Genomic DNA, 22,495 nt, shown 5'->3' with positions numbered 1-22,495 from the left:
AGACATATTATTTTAAAAAATCAGTCACATTTTGGATTTCAACAATGAAGAACAAGTACAAGAAGACCGAACAAAATTATACGATATAAACAATCGTAAAAGTCTCAAACAAATATACAGACGGTCCTCGACTTTCGTATACAATTGGTTCCTGAAAATGTGTACAAATGTTGAATGTATGAAAGTAGTGCAATGAAAAAAAAACTCAAAAAGTGTATTTTAAAATATTTTAGACAATGAGGAAATAAATTCATTTGTAGCATCTTTATCAGTATTAGCAGCTTCTCCAGTAAATTTGTAAAGAATACCTCAGCTTAAATTTGTTGAATCAACCTTTACTTGCAGGAAATTCCATGTTGTCTTCCAATCTTCATGCAAACTAAGAAGCTTGAATCATTGAAAAACTTAGAGGGACATCTTTTTGATGTCAATCAGATCAATTCATAGTGGCAAAGATCTTTTCATTTCATCCATCACTATGCTGTCTCTTTTGGAAACCATCTTGAAGATATATATCAATCGTAGACCAGCTTAAGTCGTACAAACGGCTGATTGAAGTAAAAGATTCACTGTTATCAAAATGCCTAATTATTTTCATCCTCGTCTCGATTGTATGAAGAGAGTCCTTAATTTCTTTTTGTCGATATCAAAACTGCAGTTTCTCTGTTTCTCACTCATGTTTATAAATTTATAAGGACGAAATGTTTCAGGGAGCGATGAAGTGTACAGTTTTTGCATTATCGTTGAAAAATTTAAATTTTAAGAAACGTACAAAATAGCGAATTGTACGAAAGTAGAATGTACGAAAGTCGAGGAACAACTGTACATAGAGATACATCCTATCTACTTATCAAGTGACCCCTTCATTATATTCACCATAAATGTTAAAAGTTTAAGGTTATAATTTTATCATGAGTCAACATTTTATTGAATAACATTTACAGGTGTTGCGTTCGGCCTTTTTGGTTGTCTCAACCCACTGACCGAAGAACAATTAGCATCAGAAGAGAGGGACAAGGAGATTAAAACATGGATAAAGCCATACAAGCAAGTAAGTAAATTATATAATGATAAATTATATAAATAATATAGTGCATGCATGTCCAACTTCAATTGGGCTACATCTAATACCCCGTTTATACGTGCATGGATTTACTGCTGACAGTACGTATTATCGTGGCCATAACATGAAAATGTACATGAAAACATATTATTCTGCAGTTGCAACATTGCATGCGTGAATCAAAAAAGTTCCAAAGCTTCTGAATTTTCATGCGACAGTTTTTTTTGAAAAACATGTAGCGACTTGTTTTGGAAGAGGCAAGAAAGCAAAACGGCTTCATTCAATCACTTTGATGATTCGTACTTCAAATGATAACACTGACGAGTTACATTACCTTTTTGAATGTTTCAGTCTGTAAAAATCCTTCTGTTGGGCGCCGGAGAAGCTGGAAAGACCACAGTCCTGAAGCAAATGAAGATCTTGCATATCCAAGGATTTTCACAAGAGTAGGTATACTATAATCTTCTGATAATAATATATACGGTCTCACAAAGAAAATTTACAAAAGAATCATGTCAGCTAAAGATTGCGACTTCTGTGAAGACATTTTAAGTCCTGCATAATATTTTGCCGAACTAAAAACATGCTTTACAAAATATTTGTAGAGCCTCTGCTCACCCACACATCAGAAACCTGCATATGAATGAGCACTGAACATTTTTTTGAATTGATATATTATATTCTATACATTTATATTGAAAGATGACAGTTATAAACTCGTGTTAGTTAATCTCTAGTAATTTAGATGTTTTGTTTTAGTGTATGTATGACATTTGACATTGACACTGACCTTTGACAGGCAGTTTACATTTGTATTATATTTTAATGCCATAGATATAAATAAGAACATGAGTTGTGTCCGCAATTCGACCACTCACTACAAGGTGCTTGGTGAATTGCGAATGTATTTTACCTATTTTCTATGAATTCATATGTACTTTACCTACTTCTTCTACTACAACCCTATCTTCTGAATTTGGTTCCTCCAGCATCTGCCTTCATCCAGGTCTGTCCAAAGCCATATCCCTCCAGTTTAGGACACTCAACGTCTTTAAATCCAACTCGACACTATCCTTTTGGCTTGTGAGATCCCCGGGGTTCCAGCGGCTAGCTCAGGTGTCCATCGAACCCCGGATTCACAAAAAAAAAAAAATTCAAACGGTTGGAGTATAAATAAAACACGGTCTTTCGTGCTCGTAACGTGGTCTTCTTATATTTTACATTTTCTTTAAACGTTTACATATTTTGTTTTAACAATAAGTTTCGCAGGTCCTATCCTATCGGAAAGGGGACGCTTACTAATTACTTTTTTCTTTTTCAAACTTCGCGTACCCACGCCATTCCAGCAAAAAGGACTCTCGTGATTGGCCAAATTTTATCGCGTGATTTTGGATTTGACGAATCACGAGGACCACCTCGGCGCAGGCGCGCAGAAATTTGGACGTTGCCGACAAGCGCGGCAAAATTTATTATTTTTGAATCCTTATATTTAGTCTTAAAATTATCTCTTTCATCCATCATCATTTTTACTTTTTAAATTAAAAAAAATACTTACATGGTTGAGCAAGGAATCAGATTAGATGTTTTATGAAGCCGTTTCTAGAGGTCAGGGTTACGTTTCGACTTGAGCTACTAAATGATTATTTTACACCGGGAGAAGCCCGCCTGTAACAGGGGTGTATCATTCGCCCCATCTGGATTAAAGTCGAAAGGTACGCCCTGATCTCATCGGCCACCCATCCAATTCCTTGTTCATCCGTTAAGTACATGGCATGATAACAGTTTATAAAAAAATTCAACTACAATCTAACTATTCTAACAAAAAAAAAAAACAACTAACTTTACGTATTGTTTCGATATTTATTTTGATTACTATTTTCCTGCTCAAAGCAATGCTCCTGAATAAGTCAGAGTTTGATTTATTTTTCTTTCTTATTATCATTTGTCATAATTTATTATTATTTTATTTTTCTCCTGTAATGTCGTGCGTTTATTTTGTTTTCGTAATGTTTTTGTTATTCTTCTCATTCTTTTATACTGGTCAGCGGAGGGGTCGTGGAGCTGCAGTCTTCGACTCTTGGGCTGTCCAGTTTTTTTTGTATTCCGAGAGGCTACATTTGTAGACGTTTGGCCCTCGTTCGGAATTATTATTTCGTGTTATGTTTTTCTTCTTCTGGTGCAATAGGAGCGTACCTCGTTTGGCGTTGTCTGCCTTTGCAACCAGGGCGTGGTAGTGGCGTTACTATTGAGCCAGGCTCGTTCCGAGCAGCGGATATCTTTCTGTGGAAAGTTTTCCACTGATCTGCTGGTCTCTGGAGTATCACCTCATAGATGGACAGGTACTGTGTCTCCATCTGTTCCTATTACTGCGGGCAAGGCATCGTATAGCGGTACAACGGCTAGGCTCGCTGACGGCGGCACGGCTTTCTCACAGGTACTAGGATGGATTTTCACAATAAGTATCTTTTTCCCTTTCTTTTCTTTGTAGATGGTTACACTTCGGAAGTACCTCTTGTTGTTTCACGATATCTTTCAGGCGTCACGTCCCTAGTCTCTCCATGAACCTGCGCGAGAAAGGAGAGTGCGCACTCTCCACTCCATCAAGCTTTGGTATCATGAATTTTCGGCTACGCTGCCTTTGGATGCGCTTACTTCGAGAGGTGGCTCCCTTTGTGCTTCCAAATTGTCTTCATCTGTATTTATTCTTTCTCTTTCTTTAGTAATTTATTCGTTCATTAGACTTCCTGTACTTTAAATTTATTCGAGTTTACTTTATTAATTACTCCTACCCCATACATTAAATAGCTACTAATTTTATATAAAATCTTCCCATTGTACTTATGGTACTTACTATCACTTTTAATATTTTACCCTAATACCCATAATTATTTTGCAACATTGTATTGACTGTATAAATCACATTGATATTAAAAATTGAAATATTCCACCCTCTCATTATATTTATTTCTGAATCAGTACACTTAAAACTGTGTAATTAACTTTATTTTGAGTGAAACCCATTTTATTTTAAAAAAATTGTTGTTTCGTTTTACGCGCCCGATATCCTATTCCAAAGGCGCGCCGCGCCGATTTGCGGTGCCTCTCACGTTTTATTATTATTATTTTTTTTTATTATTGAAACCCGAAGAAATTTGAGAAATTTACGGCTTATTGACTCATTTTTTTTTTTATCACAAGCATACAATCTCTACTTTCATCCTCTTATACCTAATTTTAACTTATTATTAAAATTTAACATAACAACTATATACACTTCGTCGAGTGATGCCGTATTATTCCCGTTCCGTTTTCGCTGTGTTAAATTTACGATTGGTAATTTGTAAAGAAATAATAGTGACGGTCGTATACTATTTTCCTCGTTTCTCTTTGAATTCAAATTATTAACATGGCGTAACTTTGAAACAGGTTTCGCGCTACTGTAGAATATCCTCTTTCCCGTTTATAAAATTGTTTGCGATTTTCAATGTTAATGTTTTCGAATTCATTCATATTTACTTTATTTGAACGGAAAGAATTGGCGTCACTTTGCGAAGCGTTATTTTTAAAACTAGAATGTACATTTTTCTTACTAATGAACTTAAGTTTACAAGGCTCAGAAAGTGGGTCCTTAATTAACTTTGTATCCGTAATTAGAAGAATTTCCGGATGTTTTATTCGTATAATCTACACATTTCACTTCCAACAGGAACTCGGCGTTCACCCTTGACTCGAGGGTTGGCGACTGGTCCTGCTTCATCTCCTCGTGGTCGAGCCTGCGCCCGCACAGCTTCGATTCCTCTCAGCTTGCGCGCCTTTTCAGTCCTCTTGTGAGGCTCCCTGGCCTCGCGTTTCCTTTTTCTCTCCTCACCGAACATCCCGTGGTCGACTAGGGTACACGACATGTTAGTGATACCCTAGGAAAATTGGCATTTTGCTCGCCGTTTTTCGTCGCGAGTGGGCCGTGGCCTCTACGAGCCCTCCTCGCTGGATACCGTCGATGATGTGTCTGGTCTCCATAGGTGGGATTTGTGCAGCCATTCGTCGTACTGGAGACGCGCTGGTGCTACGGTCTCCAGCACGACGCTAGGCGCGGTCAGCTCCGTATGTGGACTGTCTTCGAACACCAGAGGGCTCTCCCGGTTTGATGTTGGAGACAGCACTTCTTCTTTGATAAGGGTCACGTCGGAGTCCACTTTTTAGTTAACCATTTCTTGGTTGTTCCGGCTCCTGGATCATAAACTTTTATTTAGCGTTCGCGGGCGTAAATTTTATTTCGCGGGTTCGGAAGAATCCATGCGATTCTTCGAGCTTCACGTTGCCAAGGCGCCATTGAGATCCCCGGGGTTCCAGCGGCTAGCTCAGGTGTCCATCGAACCCCGGATTCACAAAAAAAAAAAAATTCAAACGGTTGGAGTATAAATAAAACACGGTCTTTCGTGCTCGTAACGTGGTCTTCTTATATTTTACATTTTCTTTAAACGTTTACATATTTTGTTTTAACAATAAGTTTCGCAGGTCCTATCCTATCGGAAAGGGGACGCTTACTAATTACTTTTTTCTTTTTCAAACTTCGCGTACCCACGCCATTCCAGCAAAAAGGACTCTCGTGATTGGCCAAATTTTATCGCGTGATTTTGGATTTGACGAATCACGAGGACCACCTCGGCGCAGGCGCGCAGAAATTTGGACGTTGCCGACAAGCGCGGCAAAATTTATTATTTTTGAATCCTTAAAATTATCTCTTTCATCCATCATCATTTTTACTTTTTAAATTAAAAAAAAAAATACTTACGTGGTTGAGCAAGGAATCAGATTAGATGTTTTATGAAGCCGTTTCTAGAGGTCAGGGTTACGTTTCGACTTGAGCTACTAAATGATTATTTTACACTGGGAGAAGCCCGCCTGTAACAGGGGTGTATCACTTGCCGTGACCGCCCATACTGTGCAGATGGCCCAATTGTGGGCCTCTGTACGATGCTTACAGCTCGTAATTGTATATCCACCTTAACCGTGTTTGAGATAGATGGGTCCAAAAACACCATACTCTGTTCAAATGAGCTCAATACTCTGAGCCATAGACTACTGGTTCTATTAGTATTTTGTACATTTCAAGTGTCAATTTCTATTTTAGATTTCTAAGTTTTCTATGCTATGTTCTTTAGACAGACTAATAGACTCTAATAGACTCTAATAGAGTCTAATAGACCCCTGCCTGTCTGACCTAGATAAACTGCCTGACAAGTTCCACACTGTAGGTAATAATAATGGTCTTCATTATGTTGTTACTTTTTCTTCTTCCATTATACCTATTTTTTGTTATTATTTTCAGTGAACGGCTAGAGAGGGCACTCCAAATTAAGAAGAATATTCTGGAAGCTGTGACTGTTCTATCTCATCAATTGACAGAGTTAAAACTAGTTCCGGGACCAGACGCTTCAATTGCATCTAAATGTTTTCAAAATATGGAGGAGATTAAATTCGATGATGTAAGCTGACAAACTTTTTTAAATTGTCAATTTTTGGGAGGAGGACGTTACTTGTATTAAACCACAGAACTATCAGGCTGATTTCGTCCTGCTTATAGTATCACCTCCGAAGGTGGAGAGAGGGAGATTTAGGTACTCGCTTGGTGTTGCTATCAGATGACATTGTCTGCTATTTGTGTACTTCGGATGTTAAATACGAACTTCGGATTGTGGAGAGAATGACAGCTGTGAAAAAAAATAAAACGTTGTTACTAGCTCAGAATTCACACGCAATTTCCTTGATCTATGAATTCCAGACAGCTTGACGATCTCTAGGCGAACAAATATACACTCATCTAAAGATAGACATAGAGCGTATCGTTGCAGCTATAATTTTAATTATATTGAGATGCACGTCACATACTGTCACGCTGTCACGGCGACAAATTTAGTCTATGGTTTCATCATTTTGCAGAATATTTTGAACGAACACGATCTTTGTAAATTCAATGATGGAGTAGCCCAGTAATGAGTCTCTGTAAATTCGATACACACCCCAACCTGCAAACCATAGATAATAGACAACATTCTTATAGAAAATACATAATGCAAATCGCTAAAAACAAAAAACATGCGATTTTAACATGAGTAGGTAGACATGTAGAAAATGATAAAAAACATTCATTGAGTCATGCAGGTGTCGATGCAGTGCGGTACAACGTGAGGTGACCTCATTGTTGTTCTGGTGATTTTGCTAACTGACAATGTCCGTTTAAAGGTTTAAAATGTGCTACAGGATGGGAGCATCAGTCTAGTAACATTTTAAACACCAAGACAAACGACATTACACACATTTTTCCCGTAGCGGCAGCTTACTGTGACGTCACGTGATAGTACGCGATGTGCAGCATAATATAATCACAACTTAATCGGCAACGAGTCGGTCATATGACTCAGTGCCAAAAAATAACTGCCCAACAAACTGCGGACACGAAAACAAAATTTGAATATTATTATCATCAACGAATAATTGCAATTTTTGCTTCAACATTCGTAGTCAACGATGTTCATATTTCTATGAGTCTGCCCGATAATGATTTCGGCCTCTTTAGCGTTCCATGGTATTAGATCCTTAGAGAATGACACATCTTGGTGGTATTAAGAGATTTGGAGTCTAAATATACGAAACTAAACCAAAGATGCTCTGGTCTACTAATTAAGTTAGCTACAAGTGACTTCACATTGCAGGGTTATTTTAAGTGAACTTCACACTTCTACTAAGACATTGCACTATAATTTCTGATTCACACAATTATTAGTTAATTACATACATGATTGCATTGCAATGATGTGCGGATATTGCCAAAATAAGCATAGAGTCATAGGATTGGATAGAGTATAATTATTAAATTCAACTTCAATTTGACATATCACGCATCTCACATATTGCCATGTCAAAGCAGACTTTTGAATGTGAAATTTAGATATAAATACCTTTGGAAAGATACTCCCTCATTTTGTTTTCGGCGCTGCCAATAGAAGAAGAAAATAATGAACTTGTTACCAATACAGCCACTTGCTCAACCTATTAGGTCCAAACACAGATTCAAAAACAACATCTGAATTTGGCCAGACCCGGAATTCGAACCCGGGACCCTTGACATTATAAGCTGACACAGTAACTGCTCCGCCTTCGTGGGGGTCAAATTATAATATTATTAAATTAGATAAAATGCAGGTTTTCTATGATTACAAGAAATCCATCATAAAAAGTTGATATGATTTCCTCTACTCCAAACTGTTTGTATTCATCGGAATTACTGTAGTCCCAACGATAAAATGTCAATCGAAAGCCACAATATAATTCTTCTTCTTATTCTGCCATTCTTACCGTATCAATTTTTGGTTGGATGACAAGGAACGAGGGTTAGGGAATGCTGTACTTTTGTCTTCTCATAATGTGACCGAAGTACTGTAATTTTCCAGTTTTGATACTACGCAAAACTTGTCCCTACTTTCCCATTTGGATAAGAACTTCAATAATTATCACCCGGTCAGTCCAAGGAATTTTAAGAATGCGTCTATAGAGCCACATCTCGAAAGCCTCAACTCTCCGTATAATCTCTTGGTTTAACGTCCATACCTCCTCCATACTATAAAAAAAGAATTGATAGAAAATAACAATGTACCATACGCAGTCTAAGACCTAGGTTAAGGTCTCGATTGTTAAGGAGGCGTCTCATTTTAAAAAAGACACTCCTCAATTATAATTTTTATTTCCTTTTAATGTAATAATTAATATAATACAATAAGTCAATTTTTATAGGCATTCTTCGACTTGGTGGAAACCTTTTGGATGGATCCTGTGGTGAAAAGCTGCCTTAAAAGATCTAACGAATACCAATTGATTGACTGTGCTGAATAGTGAGTATACTACCTATTTATATCATTCGGAACATCCTCAGAAATCACACTCGACGGCTCTCAGTGGCGGAGCACACTGCAAGAGCCGGGCGATGTGCATATGGCGCAGGAGGCCTAAATGACACATGCTTTTTACGCCTCTCCCAGTATGCTTTAGCCCTTACTGACCGTCTGGCCATTTGAAAAATCTCACTTTGAATTGGTGCAAGCCATGAAAGAAATAGAAGCTTTTCTATTATAGACTAATCGAACTCGACGATTGGGGTATAAGATTGGCTCAAAGTTGTTCTGCGTCTGACCACAACCTGTCAATATTGTCATTTTGATGTCTATCTTTTTAACCTTTTTACTGCCGGTAGGTGTATAGGTGGTACCTTGCACGCCGCGAATTGTATTGTAAAAATAAAAAATAAAAATTAATTTACGTTCAAGTGATCAAAACGAATTTTGTTTCAATTCTGAGTATGTGACGATATTCCCAATATATGTCGTTGTGTGTTCAATATATTTGTATGTTTAAAATAGTTGATTTACGTTAGTAAAATCCCGTATAAAGCGGGACGTCTAAAGACGTCATTTTTGTATTAGCGGCGTTCTGTTCACGGAAAAATTTGCGTTTTAAGACGTCATTGGCAGCCATCTGGTTAATAATAGTCACCAGAGTTTATAACAGTTGCAAAAAACAGTTTCTATGGTTATTAGTAAGGAGAGGTGGAAAAAGTTTGTCTGTATATTGAGGGCAAGCCATGAGATCATGATTCGAATTGACAGCAAGAAATACTCTTAAAAAAATGAAAAACCTCTTTTGCAGTCAAAACAGAAGTAATCTAACCTCGACATACAACTTGATATACAAATTTAACCTTTAAAACGGACTAGGATGGACATTTATTCAGTGGCGGCTCGTGGATAAGATATCTGGGGTGCTGCGGTTGATTAAAAATAAAAAAATATGTTTATTTGGATTATATTTTATTATTAACATCAAAATTAAGCATAAATTATTAATTAAGTATATTAATAAGTAATTAAAATAAATAACTTTGCATAAATTGCTTGCAGAAATAAATTTTAGCAATGTTAATAAATCATTAAAGCTATATTTCTTTCTGCCGCTGTTGCATGTGTGCTCACGCATGAATGTAGGAACGGCTAAATACTATTCGGCCAGCAGTACCGATCAAACTCCTTGCTGCGTGCCCCGCTCCCCTCCTTCGCCCATTCGAGCATATTCGTTTGAAAACGGTAATGCAGTACTGCGGTGTATGACTTTAATATTCGTGTTACGAACTTCTTGCATGAATAGGTGAATTTTTTTGCACACTCATGAATAAATAAATCATTCACTTATAGGTGCCACGCTTAATGTGAATTCCACACTCGGAAAAATAGCCTAACAAAATAGTAATGGGATATAATATGACAATAACCAATACCCTATAATGGTGACCCCGACTTCAACGAACAACTGAATATCTTATACCTCACACAAGATTAAGAAGTTAAAATGTGTCATTGAAACGATTATTTTTTCATCAAAATTTGTTTCCAGTTTTCTGGACAGAGTGGGGAATGTGAGAAGAGAAGGCTACATTCCTGACGATGCAGACATCTTGCAGTGCCGACAGACAACAACTGGAATACAGAAACTTGAGTTCAAAGTCAAGGTAAATTTCAACGATACAAAAAACCTGCACAAAATGTGGTCACCGGAAAATGATCAGAGCTGGTCAGAGCTGTGAATGGAACCATGAGTTAACCATTAATTCTTTAGGAACTGGAACACCTGATTACAAATTTGACATTTCAATCAGTTTTTGCTTTTTGACATGCCTAGAAGTCACGTTTTCCCGTTAATTCTTCATTCCCATTTAGTTTAGTGCAATTAAATCATGGTTTAACATTTTTTTCCTCACAGTTTACATCTGAAATAAAGTGAAAGAACGTGTTGACAGGGGTGGCTCTGCCTAAGGGTTCGTAGGGACCATCCCCACATATCTATCATGTCAAAAATACACGTATGATATTTTTGTTATTGCAAATATTATTCGTTGCGTGATTAAATTAAATACTTAACTTATTCCACACACCTCAACCCATCGCTATTTTATAGAGATACCTATTTATCATTTTTATCAATCAAATAAAATAATTTAAATACGCACCATTGCATGATGACACATTACAAAAGCTAGTAAGGGTCAATTTCTCGATTAACGTGATCAATCTGTCCAACCCCGTTGCCGCAGTACAAATCTCGTTCAACACAGGACTCGGGATGGATGGATTAAAATAACCCCGATGTAAGTTAATTACATTGTCAAATTAATTTTATATTGCAAAATAGTGATATTAATTCTGAAAAGGGTATTTACATATAAAATTAATCTCAGTCACCATAATATAAGTAGGTACCTTGGGATATAATGTATAATATGATAAAGTATGTAGGTATATTTATTAATTAATGGGTAAAATAAGCCCCATCACCTAAAAATTCATTAAGCCGCCACTGCATGTTGACATAATATGCTCCAAACCAATTTGAATGATTTTTAATAAAAATTAAGTACATTTATATTTTCTTTTAAATTAAAAGTAGGTACCCCACAATTTATGTTTTCTCTTTTGTTTGTAGGTTTTTTTTTGTCAGTCGTAAAACCGGGGATTTATTGTAAACTACTTAAATTAAACACAGTTTTATGAACTCTACGTAGATATCTTCAATAATAATGAAATTTGTCAACATTCATTAGTATAAATAGCTATAAAATTGTAAAATCAGTTGACAATGTCTCATTAAAGAGAACGAAACCGGCTGTCTTCTGGTTGTTTCTGTCTTTCCACCAAGAATTGATAGTACCATTAAAGACATAATAAAATATATAATTATAATGTATTTTTCTATGTATGTTTTCATATTATGTCATGGACATATTAAATTTATAATTTTTAATGTGCCCTCTATGTTAATTTGCATTTGCGATGACCACGGCTGAATTCTTCCACCGCTTTCTTCAAGCCAGCCCAGTATTGTCCTAATATCCTGTATCCTAATATCTTGTAGATGATAAATATAATGAAACTGACTTTATTATAATACTGGTCTTCAAAATTTTAGGTACCAAAGAACATGCAGGGAGGCTTCCAGGAATTCTGGATGTTTGACGTTGGCGGGCAAAGAGGAGAGAGAAAAAAATGGATACAGGTTACTAAAATTTTTGTAGAATTTAAAAAAATACGTAATTGTTTATAATGTATGGAAAGGTAGAGGACAGCAGAGATGTAGGTAAAAAAAGACACTCTTGGTTACACAAAAGACAGTGAAAAAAAACGTGTTAATCATAGCCCTAAGGTGGAGTAGTTGGTTTCTCATCTCTGAAATCGTGTTTATGTCCAATGTTTGGCAAAAATTACATGTTGTTTTTTTAATACATGTTTGATCTAGAGCAAGGACCCAATTGATTGATCACATGACTGACAACCATTAGTAGTATAATGTTTGTTATAATAATTGAGCCCATATCTGGAAAACGAGCGTTATCCTGAAATCGGTGTTCAGAGATATTGTCAGTTAAACATTTCAGTTGGTTGTTGTGGAGATCCCATTAGAAAATATTTAAATCTGATGAATAAAGGTAGTTTGAGTAATTGAGAACACGTTTTATTAAACAAAAATCTTTATTGGATAAACCACATTGTTTATAATAAAATATACGGTAACAAATTCAATGCTATTTTTCCCAATACATAAAATAATCGTACAACTCTGATTTTGATGGTAACATCCTTTACCCTAAGTTTTTAAGTGAGTAACTTGGAGTGATATCTTCATCAGGAGGTCCATTTCTAACATTTCGCGAGCATAAAACTACAAGGTTCTAAGTGTTCCCAACAATGAAGTAGTATTCTAAGCTGCCTTATTGTTACTTTTGTTTCTCCAAGGACAAATACTTACAACCTTGTAGTTCTTCACTCGCGATTTAATGAGATAAATTCCAATATATTTTTTAACCAATCAGCACTTTGTTGGCTTCACAAAAGGCAAACAAGACAAAATCTCTTCCATTTACTTTGCATCCCTGAAGAATTGATGGGGAAACTACAGTCGAAAACTACCCAATCAAGACTCGCAACTGGACAGAATCTAACATTGGAATGGCGTATTCAATATGGCGTCTATATTGGTTCTAGTAGTTCTATTTTTGACCATTATTCAGATAAATTGGACTGTATGTCGTGTACGGCATAGAGATATTATGGTATACGGATAAACAGCGTGCAGCGCGTGGTCAGTTTGGACTGTCTACTGCCACCTATTGTTAATTTGGTGAGTGCATGCATAGGTATATGCCGCGTAATTTAAACCGATTTGCCAAAAAACAGCGTTATCACGATAACACTCGTTTTCCGGATATGGCTCAATTGCACAATTTTAATTAGGCGACTATTTAAACTAAAAATATTTTGAGATTTCCTAAAATTGAAATTGAAACTTATGTAAACAAAGAATTTGTTATGTGGATTTTTGCTTCAAGACTAACTTTCCAGCGACGTATCTTTTATACCAAGGTATTAGTGTACTTAATACTCCTGTTACTGTAATGTAATGTAAATGTCATCTCAGGTTACCCAGCCCAATAAACTGCAAATCTTTCAGTTAATATACACTATGTCATCTTCATATACATCGGATATTCCTAGAATCATCAATATTGCATCTAATTAAAATATTATTATTTTAAAAATCGATAGCAGTATCCAGTAAATGCATATAACATACAGCAGTGGTGAAGGGTGACTTTTGGAAAGAGGTAGGCTGTGGAGATCTGATAAAAAGAACACACTTGTCACGTACACACTAATTTAATGAAACTTCAAAAACTCACTGACGACATAAAATTAAGCGATCAGTTTAAATTAAGTACCTACGTATTTTTTAAAAACATTTATAGGTAAACATCAAAAATCATTAGATAAAAGTTCTTTTTATTTTTAAAAACAGTCTATATTTATTAATATTCGATTAAACATCATAGAAATTATTTTATAAATTATCTAATTATTAATTATTTAGTTTTAGGCTCTGCGATCGGAGCTTACTTTAGATCAGGGGAGGGCAAACTGCGGCCCGCGGGCCACATGTGGCCCGCCGGGTATTTTTTTGCGGCCCGCCATCATCATTCTGATTACGAATAACTTTTTTTATAATTTTTTAAAAAATATTGACAATAGATTAAAATTTGAAGAATTTGTTATTTCGTAAATGTATTATCTCAGTACATCTTCCTTGCGTCTCGTCTCACACTATGCAACTACTATTTTATACGTTGAACATCGATTTCAATAAATATTGATAGTGTACCGACAGAGCTACAACTTGAGATTATTGATCTGCAGTGTGACACTGATTTAAGAGAATTGCATCGTCGTGAAGAAATCTCCAAATTTTACAATGCCCTTAATTCAGACAAATTCGACCAACTTAAAGATTATACAAGAAAAATGTTCGTTATTTTTGGATCAATTTATATATGTGAACAAACATTTTCGATCATGAACCTCAATAAAAATTCTTTACGATCATATATCTCCGATGCCCATTTACAAGCAGTTTTGAGAATATCAACTACAAAATTAACACCTGAATTTAAAAAAAAATGTGCAACAGTTTCATTCTTCTCATTAATTTTTTTGAAATGTTTATTTTTCGTGATAATAAATAGTGTATATCTAAAAATGGTATTTTACTTGCGGCCCGCCGCTCATTTTGAATTCTTGAATTTGGCCCTCCATCCAAAAAGTTTGCCCACCCCTGCTTTAGATCATACAATTTGATAGACTGGGCGGGGCTACGTGACGTAAAGTCCATATGAAAAAAATTGAGAATTATTTGAAACATAATTCAACCATTATTTACGTCAAGACAGATGGGCGCGCTGTGGTATATTTTTTAAAACCTTTGCAGATTGTTTTGTTATTATCTGTGTAATACATTCCTACACATACGGCATCTCTCATTGGCAAAATAAATTATTTTATAGAATATATGATCAAGTGATTATATAAATAAGTCAATATGCAACTAAAAAAAATTTTTCTTAAGAAGGAGTGGAGTCTTCGCCTCTGACATACAGCAAATATATTTCATTTACCTAAGATAAATAATTATAAATGCACATTGCAAACAGATTGTCACATTGCATTACGAACAAAATAGATGGATCTAAAACATGGGTGGCCAACCTTTTCAGCAGCCGGGCCAGATTCAAAAATTTAGATTTCCTACCGGGCCACACAACCGATTTTTTTTATTATACAAAACAAAAAAGAAATATATATTACATATATTAATAAAATAAAACTAAAATGAGAATCAAATATATTTATTAGATTAGATTTTTTTTAAATAATAAAAAATAAACAAAATAATAAATTTTAGTGAGAAGTTTGATTTTGTGTGGCAGAACTAAGTGCATTAAATATCGATATCGATTGAGGTTCCTACACGCAAACAGTTTTCCAAATGCACATCAGTGATTCGTGTTCTCACTCGGGATTTCATATGCTTCATCTGACTAAAAAGCTGTTCACACGTGTAAGTGTTTCCAAATATTGAAGTCGTCATTAGAGCATATTATTTGTAAAATGCAGGATATTTCTCCTTGTCCAAATATGTTTTGTAAACCCTTCCAAAACAACCTGATGGAATTTCTCCTTTAACTGTTTATCGCAACATATTTCACAATATTCCATTTGTAAATTTCCCGGTAATAAATTCACGTCTACGGAGAATGGCGTTGCAAATGCAGCAAAAAGCACACGGTGCTTTTTAAAATCTTGAGCCAATATCGAATCTCAATTTGCGTAATTAGCACATCTAGCGGCAGCATTTGATAATATTTTTATTTTCTCACTGCTCCACGGGCCACAAGTTGACACCTAGTGGGCCGCATGCGGCCCGCGGGCCCCGGGTTGGCCACCCATGATCTAAAAGTATATGCGATGAAGAGAGACATACTCAACTGTGAGAAAGAGATATGAAAGTAAGAGATGAGACCAAGATAGTATTTGACTTATAGGATGTAAAAATGTATAGAAATACTAATAAGATTATAATTAAGATTAAGATAAGATTTATAGATAAAACAAACAGCAAAATAAAGATGATGAAACGATTTTAGACTTATTTATGTTGCCAAAATAGGCATTTCCCTTTTACTTACTGTAATATTATCAATCTCGTATGGTAACCTAAGGTGACATCACCGGAACGGAAAGAATTTATCAGCATTGTAAAGGTAAGGTTACATAATAATAATATGTTATTTGGCAGGTCTTTGAGGGCATTAGCGCGGTGTGGTTCCTAGTCGCCGCAAGTGATTTCGATCAAACATTACGAGAAGACAACTCCCAGAACAGACTTCAAGAAGCTGTTTCAATATTTGAAGATGTATGGAAGAGCAGGTAGGTAATACTTAAGTATATTTCTAATCTCTCAAAATTTACAAAAATCGCATGTCATTTGTATAAAATGATCGATTTCAGTACAGTGGAACCCCGATCTACGGTTCTCGTATAAATCGTTTTCCCGCGCAGATCTTTTATTTTTGAAAGTCCCGCCAATCACCCATATGAACAATGTTAAATAATCCCGCATTGACCGTTCCCCGATTTATCGTTTTCCTCGATCTATCGTCTGAATATTATGGTCCCATCACAAATATTATCCCGAGTGACCGTTTTTGTTGAATGTTTTTCATTTCGCTTTCGTAGAATTGTTTATGTTTACAGACCTTTCAGTCGCGTCGCTTTGTTTGCACAGGTCGGTTGACGCTCAGGTTTGCCTCGCATCTCATATCACGAATTTTTATAAGTCGCAACTAAAATGCTCCCATGAAGAAAACTAGAACTCTAGCTGAGAAACTGAAAATAAGACGTCGTAAAAATCGAGGAGAAAAAGACTTCTTTTTTTAAAAAAAAAAAATATATATATCCCGCATTTTTCGTTTTTTATCTAGGGTCCCTTGAAAATCGTAGAATTGGGGTTTCACTGTATCATGTTCCCATATTTTATTCTCAGAAAATGAATGAGTTTATATTTTGTTGGCTTTGTGGCGGATCCCCTCCTCTTCTCAAGGTGTGACATTAGATCAGTGGCGAGGGGTGAGGTAGGCTGTTAAAATTCGACATAAATAGTGCACATTAAAGTTTGTCAGTCATACTTTATTGTTTTCATTGAACTAAGAATACAATTTGCAGATGGTGCTGGTTAGTTTTTAAAATTCAATGAAACCCTGCCTAACCAAACCACAATAGTTTAGGTATGCTACGGGCGATCTGACAAAAATCGTGCACAATTTTTCAGCCATACTTATTTGTTTTCGTTGAATTAACAATGCATAATATAGATGTGTGGGTTAGAATTTTTTATTTCATTAAGTTAATTTCACAAACAAACCACAATCGATAAAAAATATTCTTCTATCTATAAAATATCTAAAATTATGTATGGTTTAATGGCATAATTTTAATATTGATAAACAAATATTTTTTGACTATTGTCTACTATGGCTTTGATTAGGCAGGGTTTAATTGAATTTTAAAAGCTAACGAACACTATCTACATTCTACACATTGTAGTCAATGAAAATAAATATGTTTGACTGACAAAGTTTAGTGTGCACTATTTATGTAAGATCTTAACAGCCTACCTCCACCCTTCGCCACTTCATTATATAATATATGCCTGTTGATTTACAACTCCTAAATTCACATAGATTTGATCCGTACACAATTTTTGAAAGTTCATAAAGCATTCGGGGCGTTCATTAGTCGGCATATCAGTATTAGACGGTCTGTAGCCCAGTATAGAGTGATTTTTAGCCAATGAGATTTTATATCCTCCGTCGGACGAGGTCGAGACGGACGACCCCTGCGATGTCAGTTGTACTCTTTTAATCCTCAGTATAATTCATTCTCTTTTATTGTGTTACAGATTCCTCTTAAACGCTGGATTGATTCTTTTCTTGAACAAGCAAGACATGTTAGAAAGGAAAGTAAACGAGGGTCGATCAATCGGAAACTACTTCCCCAACTACAAGAACTTCATGATCGATGTGAAAAATCCTTCTAACAAACTGGATGAGTACACCAGAACCAAGCTCTTCATCAAGAGTATGTTAGTGGTTAGTATAATTTAATAGTATACTTCAATTTCCTACACCTTATCGTTGCCTTGGTGGTAAATAATATACCTTATTTCCACATCCACAAAATAAGCAGTTGAAAATTTTAAGTCTTATTATGTAAACATTTATATGTATGTAATATTTTTGTATACATTGACGTCCCTAGGCAAAAAGCCGCCCCATTTTTTATACAATATTTTTATCACCCTTTCATGACTCCAATATCTATGAAATGTGTTGTATTGATACATTACTAACAAAATATACACCAATAAAGCATACAAAATTAAATTTAGATATAAAAAGCGAATAAATATAATTAAGTTAGACACTTACCCAAATCATCAAAGACTGATGTCGTATTTGGTTGATATTTCTGACACATTTGGTTTGTACCATTTAGCAATACATAGCTTTGTTATTTCCACACCATTTTTACAAATATATTATTGTAGGTAGGTACAACATGTAAACAAAATATTTTTAGCTATTTCTATAAGTATACCAAATCTCGATTGCCGCCCTTCGAGTAACTGCCGCCCACGGGACGTCACTGTTTGTATATTATACTGTTTGACAATTATAATAAAGCCCTAACAGTGGTGCCGCAGTATGCACTTTGGTAACCACTGTTTTAACTAGTAAAGCAGACTGCCTAGATTGCGATGGCTGAGAGTTCATGTTTCATTCGGTGCAAATATTTTTTAAAAGAAGCAAACATCTGTAAAAATACACGATATTACCTATATGATTTTTTAAATCTTGATTTTTCATTGAGTAAATAGAAACACCCACGAAGCGTTGGCCTATTGCGTCGTGGGTCTCAGGTTCGAATTCTGGGTCTGACAAGTACACATATTGTTTTTCAATTTGTGTATGGACCTAATAGGTTGAGCAAGTGGCTGCGATCCAGTTCTCGTAAAAACAAAATCTGTCAATACAAATCACCACTCTGTGGAGGCCCATATGATCCTATTAGGAACGGACATGGTCGAAAGAAAGAAAAGAAATAGAAACGTATTGTGGCTGTCTTTAATAATTTCAGTGCTGGGATAAATATCTATTAAAATGATTGTAAGGGCAAATTGAATTTTGAAGTCATATTTTGGTAATTTTGTATTCATAATCAATGTCATGACACTTAGCGAGATGTCGCATGGTTGATGTATCTGATACTCGATTGGACAGAAGTGTCGCGGATTAATATTTCAATTGTAAGCGAAATAGTACCGGCATGAGCAACTATTTGTGTTTTAACAATTTAACTTAGTAGGTGTAAAAACTAGACATTTGCTGCTTTTATTTCTTAATAATATATCCACGTAAACTTTAGATGTTTTGTTTGCGTTGGGTTATGATATAACCTAAAGTAACATCTATCGACATAAAATAGAACTAATGATCTCAGTCAATAATGAAGAACTCTTCACAAATCAGTTGACATAAACTGACGTTAACTGAACTTATAATATATATATATATATTAACCGGACCACGATGACAGAGCGGTTTACGCGTCGGGTTATAATGTCGTGGATCCCAGGTTCGAATCCTAGGTCTAGCAAATACACATATTGTTTTTAAATTTGGGTTTGGAGTCAGAGGATGGACCTAACGGGTTGAGCAAGTGGCTAACGTCCATTTCTCGTAAAAACAAAATCTGTTAATATAAACCTCCATCCTGTGGAGGCCCATATGATCCTATTAGTATCGGACATGGTCAAAAGAAAAGAAGAATATATATATATAGATTATAAGGAGTAGTCGATATCAAACCTTTCAATCAAGCAGTTCGCAAATAATGTTCTCAAATGATTAACCGTTCCTTTCATACTGTATTTGTCCGAAATAGACATAAAATTACCAAAATAATAAAGCCGTGAGTACTATCATGCAGTGGCGACGGGTAGAGGTAGGCTGTTAAAATCCGCCATAAATAGTACACACTAAACTTTGTCAGTCATACATATTTGTTTTCATTGAAATAACACTACAAATTACAGATGGTGTTGGTTAATTTTTAAAATTCAATTAAACCCTGTGAAAACCAAGCCATAATAGATAATAGTCAAAAAATACTCATCTATCTATAAAATATCTAAAATTATGCGATTAAATCATAAATAACTTGGAATATTTCATAGATAGAATAATATTTTTAATTTATAGTTCTGTTTAGGCAGGGCTTAATGAATTTAAAAAAATGAACCAACAATATGTGTAAAATGTATAACAAACATAACAAAAAATGTATAAACAAATAAATATAAATGAAAAAGTGTACAAAATTTTGTCGTATCGCCCAAAATATACCAAAACTATTATGGTTTGGTTTAGGCAAGGTTTAATTGATTCATAAAAACTAACCAATACCATCTGTAAATTGTAGTCTTAGTTTAATAAAAATAAATACGTATGACTAACAATGTTTATTGCGCACTTTTTATGGCAGATCTTAACAGCCTACCTCCACCCTTCGCTGCTGCTATCATGTAATATTAAAATGGACATGACACAATAAACAACCATAAAAACAGTTCTGTATTTATTGATCAAATACGAATCCATATAAAAAAATCTAAACTTAGTAGTTGGATAACAACAGACCTCCAAAAATTGTATAAGTAAATAAAAACATATAATATTCACATAAATATGTATAGGTATTGTATGTTTTCTGAATGCATCATATTACTTTTATACTGTTTTATCCATAAAATGTTCGTTATGAAAACATGTGTCTCAAGACTTTCAAATTTTTCTGTTTCACTTGTGTACCCTTTTAATAAATACATTATGTGATCGAATAGATTTAAGTTTTGTACTATTCCATTTGGGTGGAATGGTACAAATACTCAAATGGAATAGTACAATACTTAAATCCATTAGAATTAAAATTAAAATTCCATCAAGTACCTTCGGTCGATAGTAGATGTGGGAAAACTGGTCGATTTTGAAGACTAAGTATACTTACTACCAGTATAAAAAAATACTTAGTATCGAAACTTGTTCCAAAATACTTACTAGTGTTTGGAATACTATATAGAGTGGTTGGCGTACTTGACTTTTTAGAAGCCATTTTTACACAAATCGTTTATATAATTATTATCCATTTACACAATTCAGTTTATAAGTTCCAATATAACACTAAAAAATCGAGAAACTCGACATGACGAAACCAAATAAATGCGAGCACTAGTACCTTTCCGGAACTAGAGACTGAAGTCAACTCGACATAAGTCCATTCTCAACTGGAACTAAAACTAACTCAATATTATTACTATAAAACGAACTTGTCACCATGTCTGTCCTTCACTATACCAACTTTACAACTGGGGAGAAAGAGAGCAATGACGCCAATGACAGTTGAGTGTATCACGGCTCGACATACGTGTATTATGCTATCTCGCTCGCGCGCATTTAATGTCAACAGTATTTAACTAGTGAGTAGCGGTGATCTCATCGCATGCGTTCGAACGAGTTTCTGGGGACAAGTTTATTGGGCCACACGTACTGAGTTGAGAAACTTGAGTACACAAACTGGTGACAGTATTTCCAACTCTCCTCTAGTCGATAGTATTAACATTTTGTGATGTTTTCCAGGAAGTTACACAAAAATCTACAATGAGCACCTCATCGATTCCAGCTGGCATCAGATTGGAGAGCTACCATCCGAGAGAATGCTATTACCATTATACTATAGCCACCAGTACAGACAATATTAGAACTGTCTTCAAGGATGTTCACCATCTTATTTTGACAAAAAATCTTATCGATATAGGAGTGTTTTGACTACATAAGACCCTAAAAACCATCCTTCATATAAAATAATGATGTTATTCACCCTGTTTCTTGACAGAAAGTCATTGCAATAAGAAAATATAGTATAGTATATATAGATTTCATGAAAATATCATGCGTAGATTACGCGTTTAGTTTTATTATTACAAATATTTTGGTTTACATCCTCGTTGTTATAAATACTTTTTTTATTTTCAATTATTCAATTAGGGTAACTTAAACCCTTTGGTCAACATTGGTCCACATTGTTTTCTCGTAATTTAGAGAAATTATGTGAAACATTGTTTGGTTTAGAAGTGCATCAGTGTTTGTGCATGTATTTCAAACATATTTAAATAATGTGTTATTTGTATATTGTTTTAGGAAGCATCTGTGTATCATTGTTATAAGTTTTAAATATTGTGAAGTTGTATATTAAATTATTCTAATATTTATCTAAAATAAAATAATATAATATTGTAAAAAAACTGAGTTGAAAATGGAACCAGAACTGAACCCTCGAACCCCTTATTTATATTTTGGAACCACAACCCTTGCTTCCGATTTTTTTG

At 35.0% G+C, this 22,495-nt stretch overlaps 2 protein-coding genes across 4 annotated transcripts in view; one reads left to right on the top strand and one right to left on the bottom strand.

Moving 5' to 3' along the window:
* Positions 1–1,713, bottom strand: part of Smox (Smad on X protein) — a 44,841-nt gene extending 43,128 nt beyond the window's left edge. Inside the window, exon 1 of the mRNA XM_085943171.1 lies at positions 1,398–1,713. Within this exon, the coding sequence (XP_085799297.1) occupies positions 1,398–1,489 (92 nt within the window). The 5' untranslated portion in view covers positions 1,490–1,713. The remainder of the gene's footprint in view (positions 1–1,397) is intronic.
* LOC147074839 (guanine nucleotide-binding protein G(f) subunit alpha-like) lies at positions 564–22,309 on the top strand. 3 transcript variants are annotated; one of them, XM_085943172.1, is made up of 9 exons: positions 564–1,051; positions 1,415–1,509; positions 6,393–6,549; positions 8,855–8,952; positions 10,505–10,619; positions 12,074–12,160; positions 16,289–16,419; positions 17,951–18,140; positions 21,747–22,309. In XM_085943172.1, the coding sequence occupies exons 2-9, from the start codon at positions 1,475–1,477 to the stop codon at positions 21,933–21,935; spliced, it is 1,002 nt and encodes a 333-aa protein (XP_085799298.1). In that variant the 5' UTR covers positions 564–1,051; positions 1,415–1,474; the 3' UTR covers positions 21,936–22,309. The 3 variants fall into 3 exon arrangements, with proteins under 3 accessions (XP_085799298.1, XP_085799301.1, XP_085799300.1); XM_085943175.1 differs by lacking the exon at positions 564–1,051 and having other exon boundaries at positions 1,456–1,513; XM_085943174.1 differs by lacking the exons at positions 564–1,051; positions 1,415–1,509 and adding an exon at positions 1,927–2,069.
* Positions 22,310–22,495: the final 186 nt, after the last annotated feature.

Source organism: Rhyacophila brunnea, unplaced genomic scaffold (genome assembly GCF_057557595.1).
Source record: "Rhyacophila brunnea isolate RB1 unplaced genomic scaffold, BYU_Rbru_1.0 scaffold_15, whole genome shotgun sequence".
In the NCBI taxonomy this organism is placed as follows: Eukaryota; Metazoa; Arthropoda; class Insecta; order Trichoptera; family Rhyacophilidae; genus Rhyacophila; species Rhyacophila brunnea.
The sequence above is the reverse complement of the archived record's forward strand: the minus strand, read 5'-3'. Positions and strand labels throughout refer to the sequence as shown.